This window comes from Bos grunniens, chromosome 18, assembly GCF_055505025.1.
Source record: "Bos grunniens cultivar Pamir isolate PY7600 chromosome 18, Bosgru_T2T1.0, whole genome shotgun sequence".
Taxonomy (NCBI): domain Eukaryota; kingdom Metazoa; phylum Chordata; class Mammalia; order Artiodactyla; family Bovidae; genus Bos; species Bos grunniens.
Genome location: NC_141182.1, coordinates 53,216,357 through 53,238,814, shown reverse-complemented (window position 1 = coordinate 53,238,814; position 22,458 = coordinate 53,216,357). Strand labels below are relative to the sequence as shown.

General features: G+C 51.4%; 1 protein-coding gene and 1 non-coding gene across 5 annotated transcripts in view; one reads left to right on the top strand and one right to left on the bottom strand.

Moving 5' to 3' along the window:
• Window positions 1-3,469: 3,469 nt before the first annotated feature.
• Window positions 3,470-22,458, bottom strand: part of MARK4 (microtubule affinity regulating kinase 4) — a 30,203-nt gene continuing 11,214 nt past the window's right edge. Inside the window, exons 8-18 of one of the 4 annotated variants that reach the window (XM_086353119.1) lie at window positions 20,694-20,930; window positions 17,261-17,380; window positions 16,704-16,803; window positions 15,322-15,431; window positions 15,055-15,214; window positions 12,261-12,478; window positions 9,880-9,983; window positions 7,423-7,701; window positions 7,187-7,266; window positions 6,188-6,232; window positions 3,470-4,783 (exon numbers count right to left, since the gene is read on the bottom strand). In XM_086353119.1, coding sequence (XP_086209245.1) covers window positions 4,719-4,783; window positions 6,188-6,232; window positions 7,187-7,266; window positions 7,423-7,701; window positions 9,880-9,983; window positions 12,261-12,478; window positions 15,055-15,214; window positions 15,322-15,431; window positions 16,704-16,803; window positions 17,261-17,380; window positions 20,694-20,930 — 1,518 coding nt within the window. In that variant the 3' untranslated portion in view covers window positions 3,470-4,718. The remainder of the gene's footprint in view (window positions 4,784-6,187; window positions 6,233-7,186; window positions 7,267-7,422; window positions 7,702-9,879; window positions 9,984-12,260; window positions 12,479-15,054; window positions 15,215-15,321; window positions 15,432-16,703; window positions 16,804-17,260; window positions 17,381-20,693; window positions 20,931-22,458) is intronic. The other 3 variants (XR_015146185.1, XM_086353118.1, XR_015146184.1) reach the window with 3 other exon arrangements.
• On the top strand, window positions 13,240-13,346 carry LOC147354047 (U6 spliceosomal RNA). The gene has a single exon (XR_015146733.1). It is a non-coding gene; the product is annotated as a U6 spliceosomal RNA (small nuclear RNA).

The following is a 22,458-nucleotide window of genomic DNA, read 5'->3' as shown; positions in this document are numbered from 1 at the left end:
GCGTTGTGTTTGATGGTTATTAGTACTGAAGGGAGAGAAGCAGGAAAAAGCTCCGGCAGTTGGCCACTGTGTGACCTCAAGGTGGCTTGTCGTCTCTAGGCAAGTCCTAGGGCTACACGTTTTATCCCACCTCTAAAGTGAAAGGGTTAGTCGCTCAGCCGTGTCTGACTCTGTGCGACCCCATGAACTGTATAGCCCGCCAGGCTCCTCTGTCCGTGGAATTCTCCAGGCAAGAATATTGGAGTGGGTAGCCATTCCCTTCTCATCTTTTCCCATCTCTAAAATGAGGCAAGTTCAGGGTACAGCATCTATCTGCGATCCAGAGAGGTGTGGTCCAGTGTCACACACTGAGCTTGGGCCCTTCCCAGCCTCTGCTGCCAATCACTCATGCTCAGATCTCAAACACAGGATCCATTCTAGGGAGAAACGGAGGTCAAACGAAATATCTGAATTTGCCCTCCGGGCCTCTGGTTTGAAACCTTGCATGCATCTCATCATTATCTACTCCATGATGCTTTTTCCTGACCCTCTTTCTGTGCAATCTGACTTCAGATCTGAATGTATATATATATGCTGCTGCTGCTAAGTCGCGTCAGTCGTGTCCAACTCTGTGTGACCCCATAGACGGCAGCCCACCAGGCTCCCCCGTCCCTGGGATTCTCCAGGCAAGAACACTGGAGTGGGTTGCCATTTCCTTCTCCAAAGCATGAAAGTGAAAAGTGAAAGTGAAGTCGCTCAGTTGTGTCCAACTCTTAGCGACCCCATGGACTGCAGCCCACCAAGCTCCTCCGTCCATGGGATTCTCCAGGCAAGAGTACTGGAGTGGGGTGCCATTGCCTTCTCCGTATATATATATACATTCATATATATATATATACACAGCCCTCTATAGCTGCTACCAGTCTTTTCAATTTCCCTTGCTTTGCTCAAGCACCTGCCATGGTTTCCCACATCTCCTAGAATGCTCTATTACCTGTGCTTCTTCAAGGTCAAACAAATACACACCATCTGCCGAAGGCTCTTCTTCCCGGTTCTTTTCTCCTGATTCCTCTATACACTTTTCCATTCCTTACACTGTGCAATTCCCACCCTAATGTCTGCCCAAGCTGTTTCCTCCTCCAGGCTGGAGCTTGGGTCACAGCATCCCTGTGAAGTCTTTGAGGACGGGCCTTTTGGACAGCTTGGTTCTGTGAAAGAACAGGAAGTGGTCATGGGGTTGGGAATGGGAGAAGCGGGTAATGGAAGGTAAGAAACATCTGAACACGTATTGGGCGTCAGCCACGTCAACCACTTCTACTTGACCCAACAGGATGAGGCTTTCATTATCAAGTGGGTAGCAAGTGGGCTCCCAAAGAGACAAAGGTTTTAGAAGAAAATGTGAGGCAAAGTTAGGAAGACAGAGCCCGCCAGGGACCTGGAGGAGGCACTTTTTCCATCCTTAAGTCACACAGGTAAAGGGCCCTTAGAGATCAAGCAATCTCTCCATTTTCCAGAAGGGAAACTGAGGTCTAGGGATGGCCCCAAGAGTTCCCAGAGAGATTATGGAAACCGAAGAGACCCCAAAGGTCAGGGTATTCAAGGTCTGGTAGACACTGGGATATCCTTTAGAATACTGCCTCCAACTGAAGATCTCATCACTAATCCGAGCTCCACCCGCAGTGCCACATAGAGCACAGACCATGGTCCCAGCCAGCCAAGTCCGCCATCCAGGCACCTGTCAGCTACCATGTCTGTCCCTCCCATTTTGCCTCCTAAGCCTGAAGTCCACCCCTTTCCTCCCCACCTTCTGTCACCCTGCCCTTCTGACCTGATTCCCTTCCTCCTTTCACAGTACAAACCTACCTGCCCGACTCTCTCTTACTCAACAACCTTGCTGTAGCTCCCCAGTACCCTCAGTACAAAGCCCAGGTAACTCTCCATGACCTTCAAGGCCAACCAGCCCTCCAGCCTCATCCCTCACAGTGACTCCACACTCAGTCAAGTCATATGCCATTTGCTGAAGGACTTGTAGTGTTGCTTCTCTCTGCTTAGAACTCATGCCTGCCCCCAACCCAGGCCCCCCAATTCTGCCATGCCTGGTTAGCTGGTCACCATTCTCCCTGTCCCAGGGGAGCTGTGCCTCCTCCTCCAGGAAGTCCTCCCTGGCGAGGGCAGTTTCCCTTTCTGCACTCCCCCAACCCGCCTCACTGACTCCAGAATCATCACCAAGGACACGGCTGCCTCCTCCCCTGGACTGTGAACCCTAAGAGGGCAGAGGTGGGGTTGTCTTGGCCACCACTGTGTCCCCAGCCTAGGGCTGGGAACCAGGGAAGAACTCAGGAATTGAGGTTTTTGTGACAGGGTTGGTTCCCCTGCCTCACCTTTTTTTCTACCCTTCCAACTACAAGCACCTTTTGGCAGTCCTGTTACGGCCTAACTCATGATAGGATTATGATTCTGCCTCAGACCCTGAATTTTTCAACACTGACCACCTTTTTTTTTTTTTTTTCTTGAGCCAGCCACTCTTAATTTTTAGCCCCCTTCAGTTCTCGTTTGACTTTCCTGTCCGATGAAGAATACAACAGTTGACCCTACCATGACAACTGCCTCACAGGCAAGTGAGACAGTTTAACTAAGCTTCTTTCCTGCAAGCAACCCTCCGTGGCTCCCAGTGCCCTTGGATAAAAGCCCAGACTGCACGCTTAGGCCCACAAGGCTCTGGTGAAGTGCCTGCCCTCCTGCGCTGGACAGCCCTTTTCTGCTTACATCTATCATGCTTCTACTTCCCTTATCGTGACACCTTTTCTTTGAGGAACCCCTCTAAGTCCAGCTCTAGGTACAGGCCACTCCAGAGTCACAGTGACTGGTTTGGGGTGATCACATGACTTATCCGGGCCAATGAGAGCCTGTCTTGGGACTTTTGCTTGAAGTTGGCAATGAGGAACTCTGCTATAGCCCCTAAACGGGAAGGATAAAAGCTTGGACTGCTGGTGTCACCGTTGACACCAGGCACCTATTGGATGAAACTACTAGAATGAAACTTACACTGAAAAAAGCAGAGATGAGCCAGCCTGTGGCCTGAATCCAGCTGTACCTAGTCAGGCACCCCTGGCCTATGAAATGAGCAAATACCTTTTTGCTTAAATGTAGATGGATTGTTAGTCCTAATACAGCATTCCTCTTGCTAATTTTCCACCCAGCCCCCAACACAGCAGCCATACTGAAATTACCCACAGTTCTCTGAGCTATACCATGCATTCCCACTTCCAGGCTTCTGCCCAGGGGATGCCCAATACCTGGCCAACTCCTACTCATCCTTCAGAGCCCAACTCCAGCAGCAGTTCTTCTGGAGTGCCTTCCCCAAACCCTCTCACTTTCTCTTCTAGCCCAACCCCCTCCAAAAGCAATGGTTTCTCTAGTGTCTATCAGAACCCATGTCCCCCCATAGACAGGGGCTCCCTGCATCTCCGTTTCCAGCACTGGGCCTGGATGGAGTAGGCACCGGTCAATGACTGTTTATTGAATAAATGTACTACTGGAGTAAGAAGTGGCTTAGAGTCCAGTATATCATGTGGGTGGGTATGTGAGTGGATGAACAGGGGTCCGATATAGGAACTGGGGCCTCGTGGATGAGGCCGAGTCCCTTCCTGCCCTCTTCCACAATCACCCTTGACCCCACACCCCCACTGCTCCCATTCTGCAGATGAGAAAATCGAGGCTCAGAAAGGAGAAACCACTGGCCCAAAGTCACACACCTCTTCATCTCACTTGCAGGTGAGGGCAGGGAAGGAAAACCCCAGGGTCAGCGTGGGGGAGGGGGGACTCTCCTAAGTTTATTGGGCATCAGGCTGCAGGTGAGGGGGCCGACAGGAGGAGGGTGGGGGGTGTAATAACTTAAAAACCAGAGGTGAGAGCGGCAGCTCCTCCAGAGATCTCTGCAGAAGGGAGGGTGTGAGGGTATTTACAAGGATTTGTACAAAGTGCCCCGCGCCAGCCTGGGGCAGGAAGGGGGGATTCGAGCAGGAGGGGTGAGGGAGGGGAAGGAATTTGCCTCTCTGACCCCCACTCCCGGCCCCCCCACACCCCAAATTCTTCAGTCTTTAGGCTCAGCAACTCTTCTTGTCCCTGCCCAAGGCCTAATTCTTGAGCTGTCGGGGAATGGAAGTTTCCTCAGTTTCCTTTTCTGCCCCGCTCTGCCCCCAAAGTCTCCTCAGGTGTCCCATGGCAGGGTGAGGGCGGACCGGGTGGGCTAGGGGCTCCAGGAAGGTGCCAGCTCCCCCCTGCGAAGCCCCTTCACTCTTCTCTCCTGCTCAGCGGCCCCGGAGAACACAGAGGGGACAACCTCTGCCCCCAAATCCATTTCAGGGAAACTGAGGTGATGACAAAGGGAGAATCCCCTCCTTGACCCCCTTTCTCTGTCGAAGTGAAGGGGGCGAGGAAAAGGAGAGGACTCGGGGCCGTGGCGGCTCAGAGCTCGAGGTCGTTGGAGATGCGGGTGACGAGGGTGCGGAAGGCCAGGGCAGTGCCCGCCACGCGGCGGAAGAGAACTCCCCGCAGGCCCGGCCGGGGCAGCTGGCAGACCTCCACTTCGAAGTGGGACAGGGGCTCGGGCCCGCCCGCACCCCCGTGCAGGCAGGCCAGCAGGAACGGCTGTGGCTGGCGGCAGCGGCAGCGGGCGGCCGCGGTGGCCTCGCGCAGAGCTGCCATCAGGGCCTCGGGCGGGCGCGAGCTGGTCAGTTTCACACTCCAGGGGAATCGGAGCAACCGGGGGGCGGTTTCCGTTTGATCCCAAGGTAGATGGCAACTGAGGTGGGAAGATATGACGGGTTAGAGATGGGAGAGAAGATGAAGGTAACCCGCAGTTCCCACATTGGGACAGGCTTTCCTATACGTCTTCTCAAAACCTCTTTTACTCCAGGGGACGGTCTTTCCGCTGTACAAACAGCTGTCTACCTGGAAACGATATTTCCCAGCTTCCCCTGCAGCCAGGTGTGGTCTTGTCTCCAAATGCCTGGACGTGCGTGGAAGTGACCGTCTAACTCCGTATCACCTCTTGCAAAGGAAACTGCGTGCCCTGGACTCTCTTGCCCCACCTCCTGTGAGGCTGCAGCACGAGCTAGCGTGGACTGTGAAGATGACAGGGCTCTAGGGGTGAGGATGTAGGGGCCCTGGGTACCCGAAGGACCTCACATAACAGAGTGACCCTGCCAGCCTGGCCTGGACACACGGTTTGTGTGAGGCAGAAACTTATTCCTGTTTGTATTTTGGGGTCTCTTCCCTATAGCAGCTCAATTTGTTTCCTAACATGTCCTTCTTCTGGTAATAATCATTTTTCCGTTGGAGAACCAATTCTCACTCTAGACTAGGGATTTCTCATACCTAGGAGCAGTACTGCCTTCCAACGGATATTAGTAAATTTCTGAGGGCTTTTTGATTGTCAAAACGTCTTGGGAAGGGAGCGCTGCCTCCATTTATCATGGTGGAGGGATGGTTCAAGAATGATACACATTCTGAAGTGTGTGAAAGGGCCCTGCCTAACAAAGAAATGTGTCTCCTAAAACACCAAGAGTGTTCTCCTTGAGAAGCATTGCAGATCTAGTCTTTCTGGTTTAGGTGGGGCAGACTCACCTCTCAGCTCCAAGGGTGAACACGTGACTCACTTCCAGGCAAAGAGAGCATTCTACATCTCTCCCCACACTCTGATTGGTTCAAAGATGAGCATGTGACTAAGTCTGACCAATCAGAGTACTCCACCCTTCTGGTCACAAGCATTGGTTTAGGGATGGACATGTGACCCAACTCCAGCCAATGAGATTAGGTCCTGGGACTGTTGGCCCTGCTGGGGAGGCTCCCTATTTTCACTGAGGTTTCTATACTGGCCCAGGGTTCTCGGCAACCATTGTGCCTCACTGGATGACAGGGGAAAGGTGGTGTGGTGTCAACAGGGGGAGGAGTGGGTTATAGATGGGAGAGGCTGAAGTTAAAGATGGTCAAGGGATGATGCTCAGGGATGGAGTTGGACATGAGAGGAAATCAATGCGGGGGTGCACAAGAGTAAGTGGCAGAGAAGAGGGGGTCATAGAAGCATTTCAGGAAACTGGCCTTGGAGGATGAGGCTCGGGCCCCGACCAGGGGTCTGGCAGGGGTGGTAAGGAGAGGTACTTACACAAGAGGGGTCTGAGGCAAAAGGGGGGGCACAGACACTCACCTTGTGACCTCAGGTCCCCCGATTCTCTCAGGTTCGTCTGTGACCCTACAGGAAGAGTGGGGGGATGAGTGTCTAATTTGGACATAAAGGGGCCCCCCCTCCCTCAATCCACTGCCTCCAGGACTCGGGTAGTCCTTGCCTCAGCCCTGGTTCCTCCCTGAGGGCTGGAGCTGGGCTGGGAGTCAGGATTTGATCTCCCTCTCCATACCCAGAAAGGGAGCCCATTCGGAAATGGTTAGTGCAGGTTGGAGGAAAGATACTGAAGAATTTGGAGGACAAAAGAGAGGCAGGGTGGGTAGAGACACACCTACATATAGGAGACAGACAGACACACAAACCCCTCCTTCAGCCTGTGCTCAAGTGACACCTCTGTAGCGAGGCCCGCTCCATTTAAACTGTGCCCTTCCTTCCCATATCCTGACAGGCACATCACCTCCACCCCCCTACCCCCATTCGTGGCTCTGTTTTTCTCCTTAGTACTTGCCACCACCTGATAGTCTATATACTTTATTTATTGTTTACTGTCTGGGTCCCCTAGTAGAATGCCCTGGGCAGGGATTTTATCCCTCTCGTTCACTTTACTCTGGGCTCACGATGGTGTGAAGCACACAGTAGACACTCAAAGAATAAAAATGATAGAAAACATGAAGTATTTTCCGGGGCAACATTCAAAGCCCAGTCCATGTATCACCTCACTTAGTCTGCACAACAACCCTGTGAGGAAGATACTGTTATTACTATCCCCATTTTAGGGGAAAGGAAAGTGCGGCCAAGAGAGGTTGAATCATTTGCTTAAAGTCTCTCAGAAGAGCTCAGGGTCTGAACCCTGAGTCTGGCTCCAGACTGAGGGTTTATTATTATCTGAGTAAATGAACGACCAGAGCCCACATACAGACCCCCTACCCAACTCACAGCGCCCCCTCCCGCCAGGCCCGCAAACGGGTCAGACATGCAGACAGGGAGGCAGAACCAGTGAGAGCAGAGGTGGAGGGGACTTACTGATTTTGGATCCCTGGGGCAGAGAGGCGCCTGAAACGCAGCGGTTAGAGTTCTGCCGTTTAGAGGGATCGAGGGTAACCCTGTAGTGTGAGGAGGGAGGTGAAGAGTGATGGAGGAAGAGGAGGAGAAGGAGACGGAGATATCGGGGTACAGGAGGCAGAGTAGAGCAGAAGACAGGTTAGGGCCCATCAGCCCCCCCATCCCTCTCCCTGTCCCACATGTCCCGTGGGGCTCACCTTCGGGTCAGTTTGGAGGTCAGCTTGGTGAAGAGGTTGGTGGTGGGGCGGGGCCGCCCAGTGGGCAGGGGCGTGGCTTCGTGGGCTAGTGTGGGGGAGGCGGGGGGCCCATTCTGCACGCCCCCACCTCCCCCGCCCCCTGCCCGCCTGTCTCGGACCTGGCCACCGTGGAAGGTGCTGCGGATGGTGGAGCCGCGTGCCAGGCGGCTCCGCTCCCCTGATGGGGGAGCCAGGCTGTGACTGGAGGGAGAGGCGGGGGGCACCCGTGGGGTACCCGAGCTGTGAGCAGAGAGGTACAAGTTAGGGTGGAGCTTTGAGGCAGGCCAGAGTCCTCAGTCCCTCTGATTCCTCACTGGTCTGTCCTGAGATCAGAAACCTTTGCCAAGCTGGAACTCAGAGACAGGGCTGCGGTGCAGAGCTGTGTGGGTTGTGCCCTGTACACCCTTAGCATTATTTGACTGACTCTTCTCACCTCCTAAATCATTCTTCCTTCAAACCATCCTTTCTTCAAGGTCTGTCCCCTCCAAACCATCCCCTGTCCCAACTCTCCTCTCTCCAAACTTGGCAATTGAATAGATTCATATATACTTTTAAATGAATCCCCTGCTATTTGCCATCCAAACCTCAGGAACCCCATCAATTGTGCAAACACTTTGCTATCTGAACTTTCATTATTCAAACGTGGGAGAGGAATAGATGTGAACATCAAGGAAACTTACATTCATTATGAAAATTTTCAACAGGTAATAATAAAAAGGAAGGAACCCTCTCTCTAATTCTCAAGATTCTGTGTAGGCAGGGGTGGCTCTATTATCCTAGGACCTTCTTCAGGCCCTCTGACCCTCCCAGTCCTCACAGCAGAAGCCAGACCTCCAATTAATATCCTTCTAGGGACCCCAAATCTCAAAGAGGGAGCCCTAATTGGCAGATACCATTACCTCTCACCCAGAATCCATACACAACGTTTTACTCTTAGTAACCAAACCCCTAAGAGTATAAACATTGCACATGGCTACCCAGCCAAAGACTACATGTCCCAGCTTCCTTTGCAGCTAGGTATGGTCATATGACCATGTTCTGGCCAATAGGATGTAAGCAGAAGTGATTTGGCCCATTTCTGGGTCATGTCTTTGAATAGAAAAGCAGTTTGCACTCCACTGTCTTTCCACCCTTTTTGCTGGTTGGGAAATGGTGGCAACTGGTGCAGTGGCCTCAGATCTAGAGCTGCAGTCTCATGTTAAGAGTGGTCCTGAATCCTTGGAGGACCCTGCCTCCTACTTCTGGATCACAGAGGACTAAACCTCCACCTCATCTCCTGTGCCTTATGATCTCTTCACTCCTGAATCTATAACCTAACTATATGCTATCGCTTGGCCAGGACTTGGAGGCCATATATTATAGTGATTAACAGTACAGATTCTGGAGTCAGTCTGGAATCCTTGCTCCTTGACTTACCAGCTGTGTGGCTTTGGACAAGTTACTTAACCTATCTGTGCCTCATTCCCTCAGCTGTAAAATGGAGACACCAGGATGGATCTCATAGAATTGTTAGGGGCATTCAACCAGCTAACATGCACAGGCCCAGCCTACAGCTACTGCTTGATAAATGTTGGCTATTATTATTTTTATTTAATAACCCCCAAATAAGTTCTGACTCATCGAATGCCTACTATGACTCAGACCTTGTGTGAGGTAACAGGACACACCTGATCTCCACCAGATCCCTCTAATGGGATTGGAGGCAGAGAACATCAGCTCCATCTCAAACAGGAGGAAACGGAGGCTCAGACACCTGCTGATGGTCATCTTGCTCGTGGAGTGCAAAGGCGAGATTTGGAACTCAGAGCTGAATCACCGCTTCCAAACACTACCCCCTGCCCTCACCAGAGTGATACCTACATCCCTGTATTGGGTGTTTCCCAGAGTGCACCTGGGAGTCACGCCCTCTAATCCTGATGGGTGGGAGTGTCATGATCCTGAAGCCCACCCCACTCTGGGACTTGAACTGTGATGTGAACCAATTCATTCCTTTTGTATGCTCCAGCCAGCCTGCACTAGTTTACCTCACTTGCCAGCTGAAGGAGCCTGAACCAACTCAGGCAAGTAAGTTTGAAATCCCGCCAACTAGAGGATGTTGAAGCTGTGACATTCTAGGGCTTCTCTCCAACTCTAAAAATGGATCATTCAAAAAAAATGAACTCAGGTTCCCCAGGCTCGTGGGCAGAGAGTGGGGCAGACTGCTTTGCTGGTGCTGATGACTAATTAATTAAGGGGGGAGGATTTTTCAGGGGGGTCTGGGACCAGGAGGACATGGGAAGATTCTGCCAAAGGAACGGCAGACATGCAGACTCCCCCGTCCCCACACCATCCCTCCCCACAACGTCTAACATCTTAGATCAGGGGGCACTGCTCACTACACCCCATCTCTCCTTCCCCGTTGCTGCCCTCCCTTCATACCTGTTTTCTTTGCCATTTGGCAACAAGGATGGGCGCTCAGCCCCCGGGCGTTCTGTGCAAACGTAGGTGTTTCTGCGGGTCATCATGCTGGGAGGGAGGTTGTTCTGTAGGAGACAAAGCCAGGAGGAGAGTGAGGGGGCAAAGGGACCCTCCTTAATCCCTTTTACCCTCTCTGGCCTACCTCATTAGGAACGAGGCAGGGGCCTGTGTGTGAACCAAGAGTGAGTAGGTGATGGTATACTTTGGCTAAAGACATGAAAGGTCAATGGGTCATGCCAGCAATGCAGGCTGAGAGTCATGGGGGGCCTTGGAGCTGGGAGGAGAGAAGGTCACGGAAAGTTCCCAGGGGGCAGCCTTGCCCACCTCCAGCCATGTCAAGCTTTTAAAAACATACTTATTCAGGCCACATTGAGAGGCATATGGCATCTCAGTTCCCGGACCAGGGATTGAACCCAGGCCTCCTGTGTGGGAAGGCGGAGTGATGACTGCTGGACTGCCAGGGAAGTCGCATCTCTCCTCCTAAAGGCCTTCGCACAGGCTGTTTCTTCTGCTTGGGTCTTCCTCCTACCTTTCCCTCTGACTCACTCCTAGGGATCTCTCAGGTGTCAGGTCAACATATCCCCGCCCTGGGCCCTGGCTGAGTCAGCTACCTTCTTTGCGCTCCCAGCTACAGCCTTGTATTGTATTGGCCACATTGCTTTGTACTGACCACCTCTGTTCATACATACATCTCCACCCTGCACTGCACTGAGCTGAGGACAGGAATAGCGTATCAGGATTTTGTTGCCTCATAAAATGTGCTGGAAAGTGATCCCTTTTTCCTCTGGAAGTCTGCCTAAGATAGGTATTATTTCTTCTTTCGATGTTTGGAAGACTTCCACCAGTTTAGAGCCATCTGGGTCTGGAGTTTTCTTTATGGGAAAGTGTTGAGACTGCTCCGGTTTTCTATTTCTTCTCGGGTCAGTTTTGGTGTGTTTCTAAAAGACATTTGTCCATTTTGTCTAAACTGTCAAATTTACTGGCATAAAGTAGTTCCTAATATTATCTTTCTTTCTATGTCACAATGAAGCTCTCCTTTTCACTTCTGATACTGGTGACTTTTGCTTGCTATCTTCTTTCTTTTTAAAAATTGAAGTACAGTTGATTTACAATGTTGTGTTTTTTTCTTAATTAGTCTTGCTAGGGGTCCACTGACTTTATTATTCCAAAGAATCAGCTTTTGGCTTGTTGACTTTCTCTCGTGTACATCTGTTTTCTCCTGTATTGATTTCTTCCCTTTATTATTTCCTTTCTTCTATTTTTTGGGGGGAGGGGGTAATTTGCTGCCCTTTTTTAGTGTCTTAAAAGTGTGGATGTATTTCAACAATAACAAGAGCTTTCATTCATTGAGTGCTTCCTGAGCCAGGCACTGTGTGAGGATGGCACAAGATCCTCCTGACAACCCAAGCTCTTTGGTAAGCTCATTTCACAGGGTGGCACAGTGAAGCTCAGAGAGGGGAAGTCACCTGCTCGAGGGGACACAGCTCATCAATGTAATTCAAACGCTGGTCTGTGCAGCTTCTGCATCTGGACCACCTTCCTATAACTTGCTTCCACCTCTGTCTCCTGATGTTGAGGATGTTTTGGTTCCCTCAGCTTGTATTATAGCATTCTAGGGAGCTGCAGAAGCCAGAAAGCCAAATGCTGCGTTCCCCAGAAACTCTTCAGCAGCCCAGGTTCTGGGTATGAATGGGATCTGGCAACCTCTGCTCTTGTGGAGATCTGGAAGGTGGAAATGGGGTGGCAGCCACCTTCCTGCCCCCTCTGACATTTGCTCACACAGGCAAGACTGGAATGAGGGTCTCTGCTTCAGCAGGGCACCAGTGCCGCTTCTCCAGACCTCTGGGCAGCAAGAGGCTCTTCTGGTGGAGGATGACGTTTCTGAGACTTGCATCGTAGCCCTGACTGTATGTTCTTGAACTGAGCAGAGCTCGAGGGGGCCTCAAAGGCGGGAGCTCCCTTGGTGGGTCAGTTCTGCCGTGGTAATATGCCTTTCCTGTAGGTCTGGTCCAATGCCTGCTCCTCCAGCCCTTCCTACAATTGTGTAAGCACCACAGCTAATTCTCCATATTAAATCCTTCAAGTTGAAAGCACAGGGAATTTCTTTTTGACACTGAATCCTAACTTATACACTAGAATTGAGTACGAGCTCAGGCAGAGAGCGCACTCATGTGTGTTGAATGAATGACTAAATGGATACAACAGAACCCTGTGCGGTGGTCTGCGGAACAGGAGAGATGGGAAATGACGGAGTGTGGGAAATGTCACCCAGGTGACACTGACAGGCTGGGCCACAGGCGGGGCAGCCAGGGTGCCATCCCCCCCAGCACCCCCCAACTCACAGGGGTGCTCGTGCTGTCCTTCCGCCGCTCTGGGATCTCTGCCTTGTTGGGGTTGTGGGCGCTGCTGACCATGGGGCTGGAGGGGGGCAGCCCTCGGCTCCCGCTCCCTGCAGCGCTGCAGCTCGCCTTCCGGCCGGGCAGGCGCTCCTCCTTCAGCTCCGCCTCCCCCGTGCTGGTTGGGCTGCGCTTGGGGTGCAGGGGTGCGGGGGATGGGCCACCTAGGAGAGGGAGGGGACAGTTTTGTGCTGGCGTCAGCAGAAAAAGCAAAAATCTGCTCTGGGTGATCCTGAGAACCTCAGAATTCCTCGCACAGGCTACTCTGACATCTAAGTGACACGGGTTCACGGACTCAGACGCTCCACATAAATGACACAATGCTTGTGCAGGTTATTCACTGAATCCTACTCCTTGTTCTTTTTTTCAGGCCAAAAGATTGGGAACAGCCTCAACACCCCTGAATAACTGAATAAGTCAAGATATCGCCACCCAATGGAATACAGTGCAACTATAAACAATGTTCCCATACAGAAAGATCTTTAAGACAGACTGTGAGGTAGAAAGGGCAAGGCTAGGTATGAGGTCTACAGTGGGCTCCCATGTGTAAAAATGAGGAGGAAGTACGCACCTATCTATATCTATTTATCTGGACTTGTTTATAATGCATGTTGCCCAAAGACTATCACTTCTATTAAAAGGGAGAATATCTTTATGGTATATTAATATATTAATATTGCATTTATACATCTTTATGCATTTTCATATCTTTCTCATTCTTTTCATGTCTCTATCTTTATATATTTATATATGAATAAAACTTCTCCAAAAGAGCTCATATGAAACTGGTAACCGTGGCTGTTTCCAAATGGGACTGGGGGCTGGGAGAGACGTGTAGGACAAAGATGTTTTTACTGTCTACGCTTTCTGCACTATCGAGTTTTGAAGGATGTGACTATTAATTTCAAAAACAAAACAAATTTGGGTGCTCGCTTCAGCAGCACATATACTAAAATTGGAATGATACAGAGAAGATTAGCATGGCCCCTGCGCAAGGATGATACGCAAATTCGTGAAGCGTTCTATATTTAAAAAAAAAAAAAAACAAATCTGGTCCCTTAGAACCTCTTCGAAATTTACGGTTTTAGAACCCAGGGGTTAAGGGTGTTCTAGAACTTCAGAGAGTCGGAACTTCTGTGTGTTAAAATTCAGAAAACTTAATGCTCGAAAGCCCCGGAAGCATCGCAAGCTCTACAGTGACACACACGGGCTCCCATCGACACCTTTCATCCCGTGAACCCCGGAACCCAGAAGCTCTCCATGTGGAGTATTTTTAAAGGTTAACATGTTCTAATCATAGATTGATGGAATCACAAGCTTCTCAGGGTCTTTCTGGGCCAATCTCACTATTGTACAGGTGGGGAAAAGGAAACCCAGGGAAGGGGAATGGCTTGACCATCCAGGATACTTCCTGCTCAAGACTAAGCTTCCCTGACTTCCCTCTTCCTGTACTAGTGCCTGTCCCAGGGTAAGGAACTTCACCCCCAGGAGAAGCAGGGATGCAAAAACTATAGAAAGTTGGAAATCACCTTGGCAGTTATTTAACTATTAAACACAGAGTTACCATATGACCCAGCGATTCCACCCTTAGGCACACACCCAAGAGAAATGAAAACAAAGACCCACACAGAGAATTACTCACAATAGCCAAAGGTGAACACTCAAATGACCCCCCACTGGTGATGCATAAACAAAATATGGTATATCCATGTGATGGAATATTATTTGGCAATAAAAAAGTGGAGTATTGGTACATGCTATGATATGGATGAATCTTGAAAACATGCTTAGTGAAAGAAGGCAGTCACAAAAGGCCATGGATTGTATGATTCTAATTATAAGAAAGGTCCAGAATAGGGCAATCTATAGAGACAGTAGATTAGTAGTTGTCAGGGTTGGGGGGCTGGGGTGGATGGGAGGTTCAAAGTAGATGGCTAAGGATTGTAGAGTCTCTTTTAGAACACTGACCATGTTCTAAAGCTGACTGTGGTGAAAGATGCACAAATCTGTGAACGTACTAATGCCACTTAATTGTGTATTTTAAATTGGTGAACTGCATAGTATGTGAATTATTTCTCAATAAAGCTGTTAAAAAATATTGTGAAGATGATTAAGATGAGGGTAGAGGTAGAGACCTCTTGCCAAGTTCCCATGTCTCATTTATGGTGGCAGTGGTCGTGGATCTATTTTCTGCAGGAAATGAGATATCTGTTAGTTGAAGAATGTAGGATGCAAGCAGGTGTCTCCCCAGCCCCTTCCCAGTAGTAAGTCTGGAAGAGAGGCAAGAGGGCAGGCTTTCAGCAGCCTTTTTGTACAATGTGTCCTCCTGTGTCCCAGTCAAGTGGATTAATCCTGACTGGACCCTGATTATCAAGTGGATCAAAGAGATTTCAGCTACTATTGAGCTGGCCTCTAAAACTGAGTTGTAAGAAGTTAAGAGACTGGGGAAAAGGTAAGGCAGGATATGAAAAAAAGAAAGGAAGAACCAGATGAACAAAGAAGAAGCAAGACAGAGTGTCTGTTCTAGGGCTGGCTGCTTTTCCAGTTTCTAATCCCTTCCCGAGCCTGGCTGCCTCCACATTCCATACAATGTCCCTGCACCTTTATATGATGTTTCTCCCTTTGTTGCAGTTGGTTCGAGCCGGTTTCTGCTGCTTGCCAGCCAGAGAACCCTGACATAATGCAGGTCTGGGGCCCTGGGGCCAGGGATGGCATGTGCAAGTGTTGGGGCAATACTCACAGAAGTCGCTATGCCTGCGCTGGCGGTGGTAGGTGGAGGAGGAACTCCGTTGCCCTTTGCTGTGGCTGGTGCCTTTGCTGGAGCTTGTTCCGTTGGTGGTGTCGCTGGGCGCCCGCACCCGTGCCAGGGCCAGCCCCGGGGCACCCCGGTCCCCACCCTCCTGCAGGAAGATGACAGATGAGGAACCTCAGCCCCTTCCCCTCTGTCCCAGAGGTCTCCCTCCACCCCGGGTATCGCGCATCCCGAATGTCCCTGATGCCTTCTGACCTCAGTCTTCCTGCCCAGCAGGAGGTAGGTGGCGGTCACTTCGTTGTACTTCTGGCTGGTCAAGGCCTCTTTGATTTCTTCCCGCGTGTAGCCCATACCCACCATCACCTCTGGGAGAGGGGGATGGAGAGGAGATTCAGTCTCCCCAGATCCTTCCCTTCCACTCTTTTCTGCATCACACAGTAATGCCTGCACTTTGGCCTGTCCAGTAATCATTCCCCCTTCTGCCAGCAGCACCCTCATTTTCCTTGGAAGAATACTTCTTCTCTGCTCAGATGCCCCAGCTGACTCCTGCCTGCTCCAAAGCCCAGGGGCAGGCATATTACTCAGGTCTGACCAATCAGAGTGTTCCATCCCCAAGGCCACACTGACTGCTTCAGGGGTAGCCAATGGGTCCCACCCTACAGCTTCCATTGGAAATGAAGAAAGTGGCTTCTCTTCCTGCTGAGGTGTCCAGGCCATGGACACCTGGACCACATGCTGTGGTCACTTTGCTCCTGCAGGGAGAGCTGCCTGGGAAAGAAGTCACCACTGAGAAGATTCCTAACAACTGTCTCTGAGCACCTGGATCCAGCTGTGCCTGAAAGCTGACATATCATGGCCTTTCCAGTTATGTGAATGAAATAACATCACTATTAGGTTAAACTACATGAAATTGCTCATGTTAATTTCTGAGCTATGAAAATGGTGATTTCATATGGATCAACCAATTGTTATTTTCTGGCTGAAGCCAGAATGGCTTGGGTTTTCTGTTACTTGCAACTGTGAAGTCCTGATTAATACAGCCAGATCTGATGGTGGCTTCAGTTTCATCAGCTGCAGAGTGAGGGTTTACTAGATGGTTCCTAAGGGGCTCTTCCAGGGCTAATGCTTTAGGGCCAAATGTTCGAGGGCTCTGGGCTGAAGGGATTGGGACTGAAGGGGTAGTGAGTGAGGCATGTGCCAAGGTGGGAGTTTTTCTCAAGCATGCAGATTATTGATGGCTTTGTCCAAACTCTTCTGGAAGTCACCTGTGAGTTCTTGTGTGTTAATAGTCAAAGCTTAGACAACAGCACTTATCACATGTCTATTATGACACAAAAGCACTTGTTTCATGCCCAATGTAAATGCTTTATATAAACTCATTCATTTATAACAAACCTATAGGACAGGTTCTATGATTATCTCATTTTATAAACAAGGAAACAGAAGCACAGAGAGGGGAAGCCACTGGCCCAGGGTCACACAGCTACAAAGTAGCAGGGCAGGGACCAGAGCCCAGACTTCTCTGCTCTCCCCAGGTGCCTTGCAAACTTCTCTGACGCACTAACCAAAGAGGTAGGTGCTGGGAAGTTCCCACTCCCGGGTCTGTGGCCCACAGCCCTGCTTTCCCCGACCCTCACCTATTCGCTTGGTGTCCCCGAAGTCCTCCTCGGGCTCTGTGTATGGCTTCAACTCCTCACCCTCATAGCCGATGTTGATCCATTTGTCTTTCATGATTTGCTGCAGGAATTGGGAACAGGACATGGAAGGGGAAAGAGAGAGATGTCAGAAGACACTGGGATAAAGACATAGCTCCCAAATGGGGCTCCTGCTCTGCCTTGCCCCCCACCTCCAAGGCCCAACACCCCAGAATCAAGGCCATCCTGAGAGCTAGCACCTCCTCTCCCAACCCCCAGCCCCCATCTGGAGCCTGCCGAAGCCACCCTTCCTCCTCCGTATCATCTGGGCCCCCAGCACCCTGTAATCATCCTAGGAGCTCATTAGCTAATTACTGGCATGTCGGGGAGTAGGCGAGGCTGTTGGGGGGCAGGGGCGGTGGCGTCAGGATGAGTCTAGGATACTTTCCCTGGGCTGCCCATCTCCCCTCAACTTTCAGTGGTGGATTGGACAGGGAGAGGAACCGTGTCAGGCAAGAGGGCTTCAGTGGAAGGGGTGTGGGGCTGGGGACTGAGCTCACCTCGAGAGTACAGCGTTTAGCTGGGTTCAGCACCAAAAATCTCCGCAGGATGCTCTCACAGTCTGTTGACATGTAGAAAGGGACCCGGTACTTCCCTCTGAGGACTCGCTCCCGCAGCTCCTGGGGGGACGGGGGTTACTGGGGGAGAGGTCCACCCCACCTCCCCAACCATCTCTCTCTCACACACACACACACACACACACACACTTTCTCTTCTTCTTTCTCAATCCCCCGACAGAAGTGACAGGGCCTCTAAGTCCTAGCCCTGACGTGATGGGAAAAACCCCACCACTTTCTCTCAACCTCGGTTCCCATCTGTAAAATGGGAACACTGTTACAGATGCAGAAGTTTTCAAACAGGTTTTTTTTTTTTTTTTTTTTTAAAGCAATATAACTTTTCACTTTGAGGAAATCTTAGAGTGTGTGAGTTCTGTGAGCCAGATAAGAGGGGAGGTGGGCCAGTGAGTTGGCCTCGGGGGCCTTAGTTTTCATATTTGTAAACAGGGACCATAGCACCCACTTTCCAGGGCAGGAGTGAGTTTAGAGAAGTGAATGCCTAGTACAAGTCAGGCCCAGAGCAGGTGCTTTTTAAATACTAGGTTTGGGGAACTTCTCCCGTTAAGAAGCTGCTTTCCAATGCAAGAGATACAGGTTTAATCCCTGGTCTGGGAAACTAAGATCCCACGTGTCACGGGCCAACTAATCCCACTTGTCGTGACTAGAAAGCCTGTGCGCTGGAACAACTGAGCCGCATTGTCCAGAGTCTGCTCTGCAATAAGAGAAGCCCGTGTGCCACAAGGAAGACCCGGCACGGGCAAAACTGAAAACAAAAGGAGAGACCAAGTTTACAAAAGGGGACGAGAGAGGGGCATCCTGCCCGCGCCCCCCACCTGTCTTTCCAAAAAGCTATGAGGCCCTGGCAGTCTCCAAGAATGAACACTGATTTACATGCTGATTTTTTTTTTAGGGCTTTTTAGGAAGGCCCTGCCAAGGCTACAAAAGAAAAAAATAAATTCCATGCTCCATGGCATGGCAGACCAGTGGAGGCCCCTACCATCCTGAACAAAGAACTGAGAGAGAGAGAAAATGGAGTGGGAGGTGAAGGGAGAAAGGGGTGTCTCTGGGTGGAGCCCTGTGCCAGGGCCTGGGCTGGGAGTTCCCTCCGGGTGCCTTCTCCTAACAGGGCGCGATGAGGCCTAGGCCTGGGGAGCCTCCTACACTGCACATTATCACAGCCCAGAGGGTTGTGAATATTTCATAGTGATAAGTGTTGCTTTCAGAGCCCTCATCATGAGCCAGCTGCGTTCTAAGCACTTCACACATATGACATCTATGCTCACAAGAATGCTGTGGAGCAGGGTCATGACGCCCATTTTCCAGATGAGGAAACTGAGGCCCAGAGAGGTTAAGTCACTTGCTCTGGGTTTGTGCAGCCAGAAAGTGGCAGGGCCAGGGTTCAAAGCCAGGCAATCAGGCCCTGGAACCTGTGCTGTGCAACCACTGCTCCACACTGCCTCTGTCGTGTGATGCTGCGAAGTAATCAAAGGGACATTGACCCCTCCACCAGGGCAGCTCCCAGGGGTGACACTCTGGCCTGATGCCAAGTCCTGGTGAAGGGCCTCACACACCCAGCCTGGCTGTAAGTGTCCCCACAAGGAGAGGTTCAGAAAGACTTGTTCAAGGTCACTCAGCAAGGAAATGACAGAGCAGAGATGGCTCCCAGCCACACAGCCAGCAAGGCCTGGGGTGCCTGGTGGGGAAAACAGGGCAGCATCAAGTGACAAGAACCTGGGACGGGTGAGACCCCGGCCTGGCCCTTTGGGAAGATCTCCTGATTTCACGCTTGGGGCTCAGGAAGATTGTTATCTGATCTCATCAAGTCCTCACATCGCTGCTATGAGGCTGGTACTTTAGGGTCCTCACTGAACAGAGGGGGAGACTGAGGCTCAAAGGGGCTGGCTGACTGGCTGACGCCATGGTGACAAGGGGCCCCTCCAACTTATCACTCAGGGCTTTGCTGTCCTGTCCTTGGCAATGACGTCCCCGATCCCCTGACTGCTCCTCTCGGCCACTTTGAGCAGGCCTGAGCACTCCTGCCAGAATTTTGGAATTCCCACCCGAAATGCACCACCTGGATCCAATCAGGAGGAAACACTGGGCAACCCAGGCCGAGGGAGGCTCTTTCTCCAAGATGACTGGCCTGAACTCATCACTGCCGGCCGCGGAAGACAAAGAACCGCCCAGGAGCTGTTCCAGATGAAAGGAGACTAAAGAGACAGGACAACCGAATGCAATGAGGGTGCCCGAGGGGACGCTGGGACAGGAGAAGAAAATAGCTGCCAAGGATATTCTTGGGATGACTGATGAAACCCAAGCACGGGCCGTGGGTTAGAGCTGGGGACTGCATCAGCGCTGGATTTCCTGAGCGTGATCGTGGACGGAAAATGCCCCACCTCAGGGGATCCCGGCTATACACAACCTTCAGAGGGGGAAGGGATGTGGTGTCTACAACTGACTCCCGTATGTTCCATCAGGAACCGCGATGGCAGTGAGAACACGGGCATATGCAGACACATACATGCAGCACACGTGGCCACGGGCTGGCAATCAGAGCATCTCCCGAAAAGGACTCTGTCCTCTGTTCTAGTCTGACAACTTCTCTGTTGATCAGCATGTTTCAGAATTAAAAATTCAAAGGGAGAAAAAAAAAGAAACAACCCAACACTACAACTCACCCCACGCTTCCCACCCCCTTCTATAGAACTGGCCAGCATCTAATGTGCTATATATTTTGCTTATTATTTTATTTTCTGCCTGGCTCTGTTGCAAGAATGTCAGCATGAGACAAGGATTTTTTTTTTTTTTTTAGTGCACCGTTCAATGGTTTTTTAGTATATTCACTGAGCTATTGCAGTTATCACTCAAATCCATTTTAGAACATTTTCATTACCCCCAGGAGAAACCCTGTCATCCAACTCCCCCCGCCTCCCTCGTCTTAGGCAACCACTGATCTGCTCTTGGTCTCTGTGATTGCCTGTTCTGGACACTTCATAGGCATGGAATCTACCACGGGGGGCCTTTAGTGACTGGCTTCTCCCACTTGGCCTGTTTTCAGGGATCACCCGGGGAGCAGCATGTCTCCTTTGTTTACCCCATGTCTGCAAAACTTAAAATAGAGCCCGACTCGTGGACAGTAAACAATAACTATATACGGAGTGGATGGGTGAGTGAGCGGGGTTTGAATCCAAGCTTGCCAGCTGCGAGCCCATGCCCGAACCCCGACGTTGTCCTGCCTGACCCCCATCTTGCCTTGAGAACTCAGCCCCGCCCCTCCGGGCCTCTGTAGGGGAGGGATCTGGGGGATGGGGACTGTGAAGGCCAGAGACACCCTCCCCAGGGGAGTCAGAGCCCCCGTGCCAGCCTCGCCCAGCACCTTGAGGTTGTGCCCGTCGAAGGGCAGGGAGCCGCTGACGAGCGTGTACAGGATGACGCCGAGGCTCCAGATGTCCACTTCCGGCCCGTCGTACTTCTTGCCCTGGAACAGCTCCGGGGCGGCGTATGGGGGGCTCCCGCAGAATGTGTCCAGCTTCGAGCCCAGCGTGAACTCGTTGCTGAAGCCAAAGTCGGCAATCTTGATGTTGGCCTCGGCGTCCAGCAGGAGGTTCTCGGCCTGCCAGGCAAGGAGAGGGCAGAGGGCGGATGTGTGCGGCGCCAGAGCCAGCCAACCTGGGGCGGTCGCGGCCTCGTCCCTTCTTCCCGTGTGACCTCGGGCAGTGACTTTACTTCTCTGGGTCTAGTTTCCTCATCCATATGACAGCGATAATCAGGGTCCCCACCTCACAGGGACGTGTGAGAATTAAGTGAGTCAAACCGTGCAAAAGGCCTCAGACAATGTTACATGCCCGGTAAGTGCTATGTAATGTGCTTCTCTGGTGGGTCAGCAGTAAAGAACCCGCCTGCCAAGGCAGGAGACGTGGGTTCCATCTCTGGTCCGGGAAGATCCCCTGGAGAAGGAAATGGCACCTTGCTACAGCATTCTTGGCTGGGAAATCCCCTGGACAGAGGAGTCTGGCGGGTTACAGTCCATGGGGTCTCAAAGAGTCAGACCCGACTGAGCGACTAAATAACAAGCACTATATAATTAATATTAGCTCTTATTCTTCCACGTAGCCTGCAGGGCTGAAGGTCCTCAGGCACTCCCCTGCCCATCTCTGAGTCTCAGTTCACCCAGCAGAAAAAAAATGAGGATGGACTGCTCAACACTTATAAAAATGAAAATCATTTCATATAAAACTTACTATGCACCTACTATGCACCGGGCTTTTAGACTATCCTTTCTAAAAGTAGCTACATAATGCGGGGCTAAAGTACAGATTCTGGAAGCACCCTAGCTTTGAATCCCAGCTCTACCACCCACTCGCTGTGTGAGTTCAGGTGGATTACCAGCCCTCTCTGTCCCTCAGTTTCTGGTGTGTAAACTGAAGGTCATTATAGCACCAGCCTCACAGGCGGTTTTGGGGTTCACTGAAAAGTGCTCATCGCAGCACATGGGACAGAGTCAGCACTCAATAAATACTCTACATGCTATGTATAGGCTTTTGTCTATTTTTGGTGCCAGGGGTTTGTGTATTTGCCATTTCATAGGCGAGAAAACAAGAGGCTCAGGGAGGCCACGTCACGCCTCCCTGAGAGCATGAAAGTAGCAGAGCTGGAACCCAGAAGAGGCCTGCCGTCTCCACAGCCCGAGTGTGGAAGAAGCCTCCTGCACCCCTCTTCCTCTCGTGTGTTGACTACACCTGACGCACAAAAAACCTACCCTTCAGAATGCTGCTGGCGCCCGACCCCTGCCAACCTCCGCCTTTCCCCAACTCAGCGTGCAGGGCTTCCTCCTGGTCTCCCTCCCTCCTGGTGGTACATTTCGGTACCACCCTTCCGCACCTCTGACCTGAGAAAGGGACAGAACCCGTACAGATATACACCAAACCTCCATCTAGGGGCACCTCCATCTTGCTCAGGGGTGACACTCCCCGTTGTGGCATCGGAGGCTCCAGAGTTCAGCCCCACCCTCCCATCTGGGTTGCTCCTCCTCGGCGGTCCCCTGGGTGCACTAACCGGATCCCCAAGTCCCCTTTTAGCCACTTCCAGGACCCTCCACCAGGGGGCGCGCCTCCCCTAGGCTGTTGGCAATGGCTCGCTCA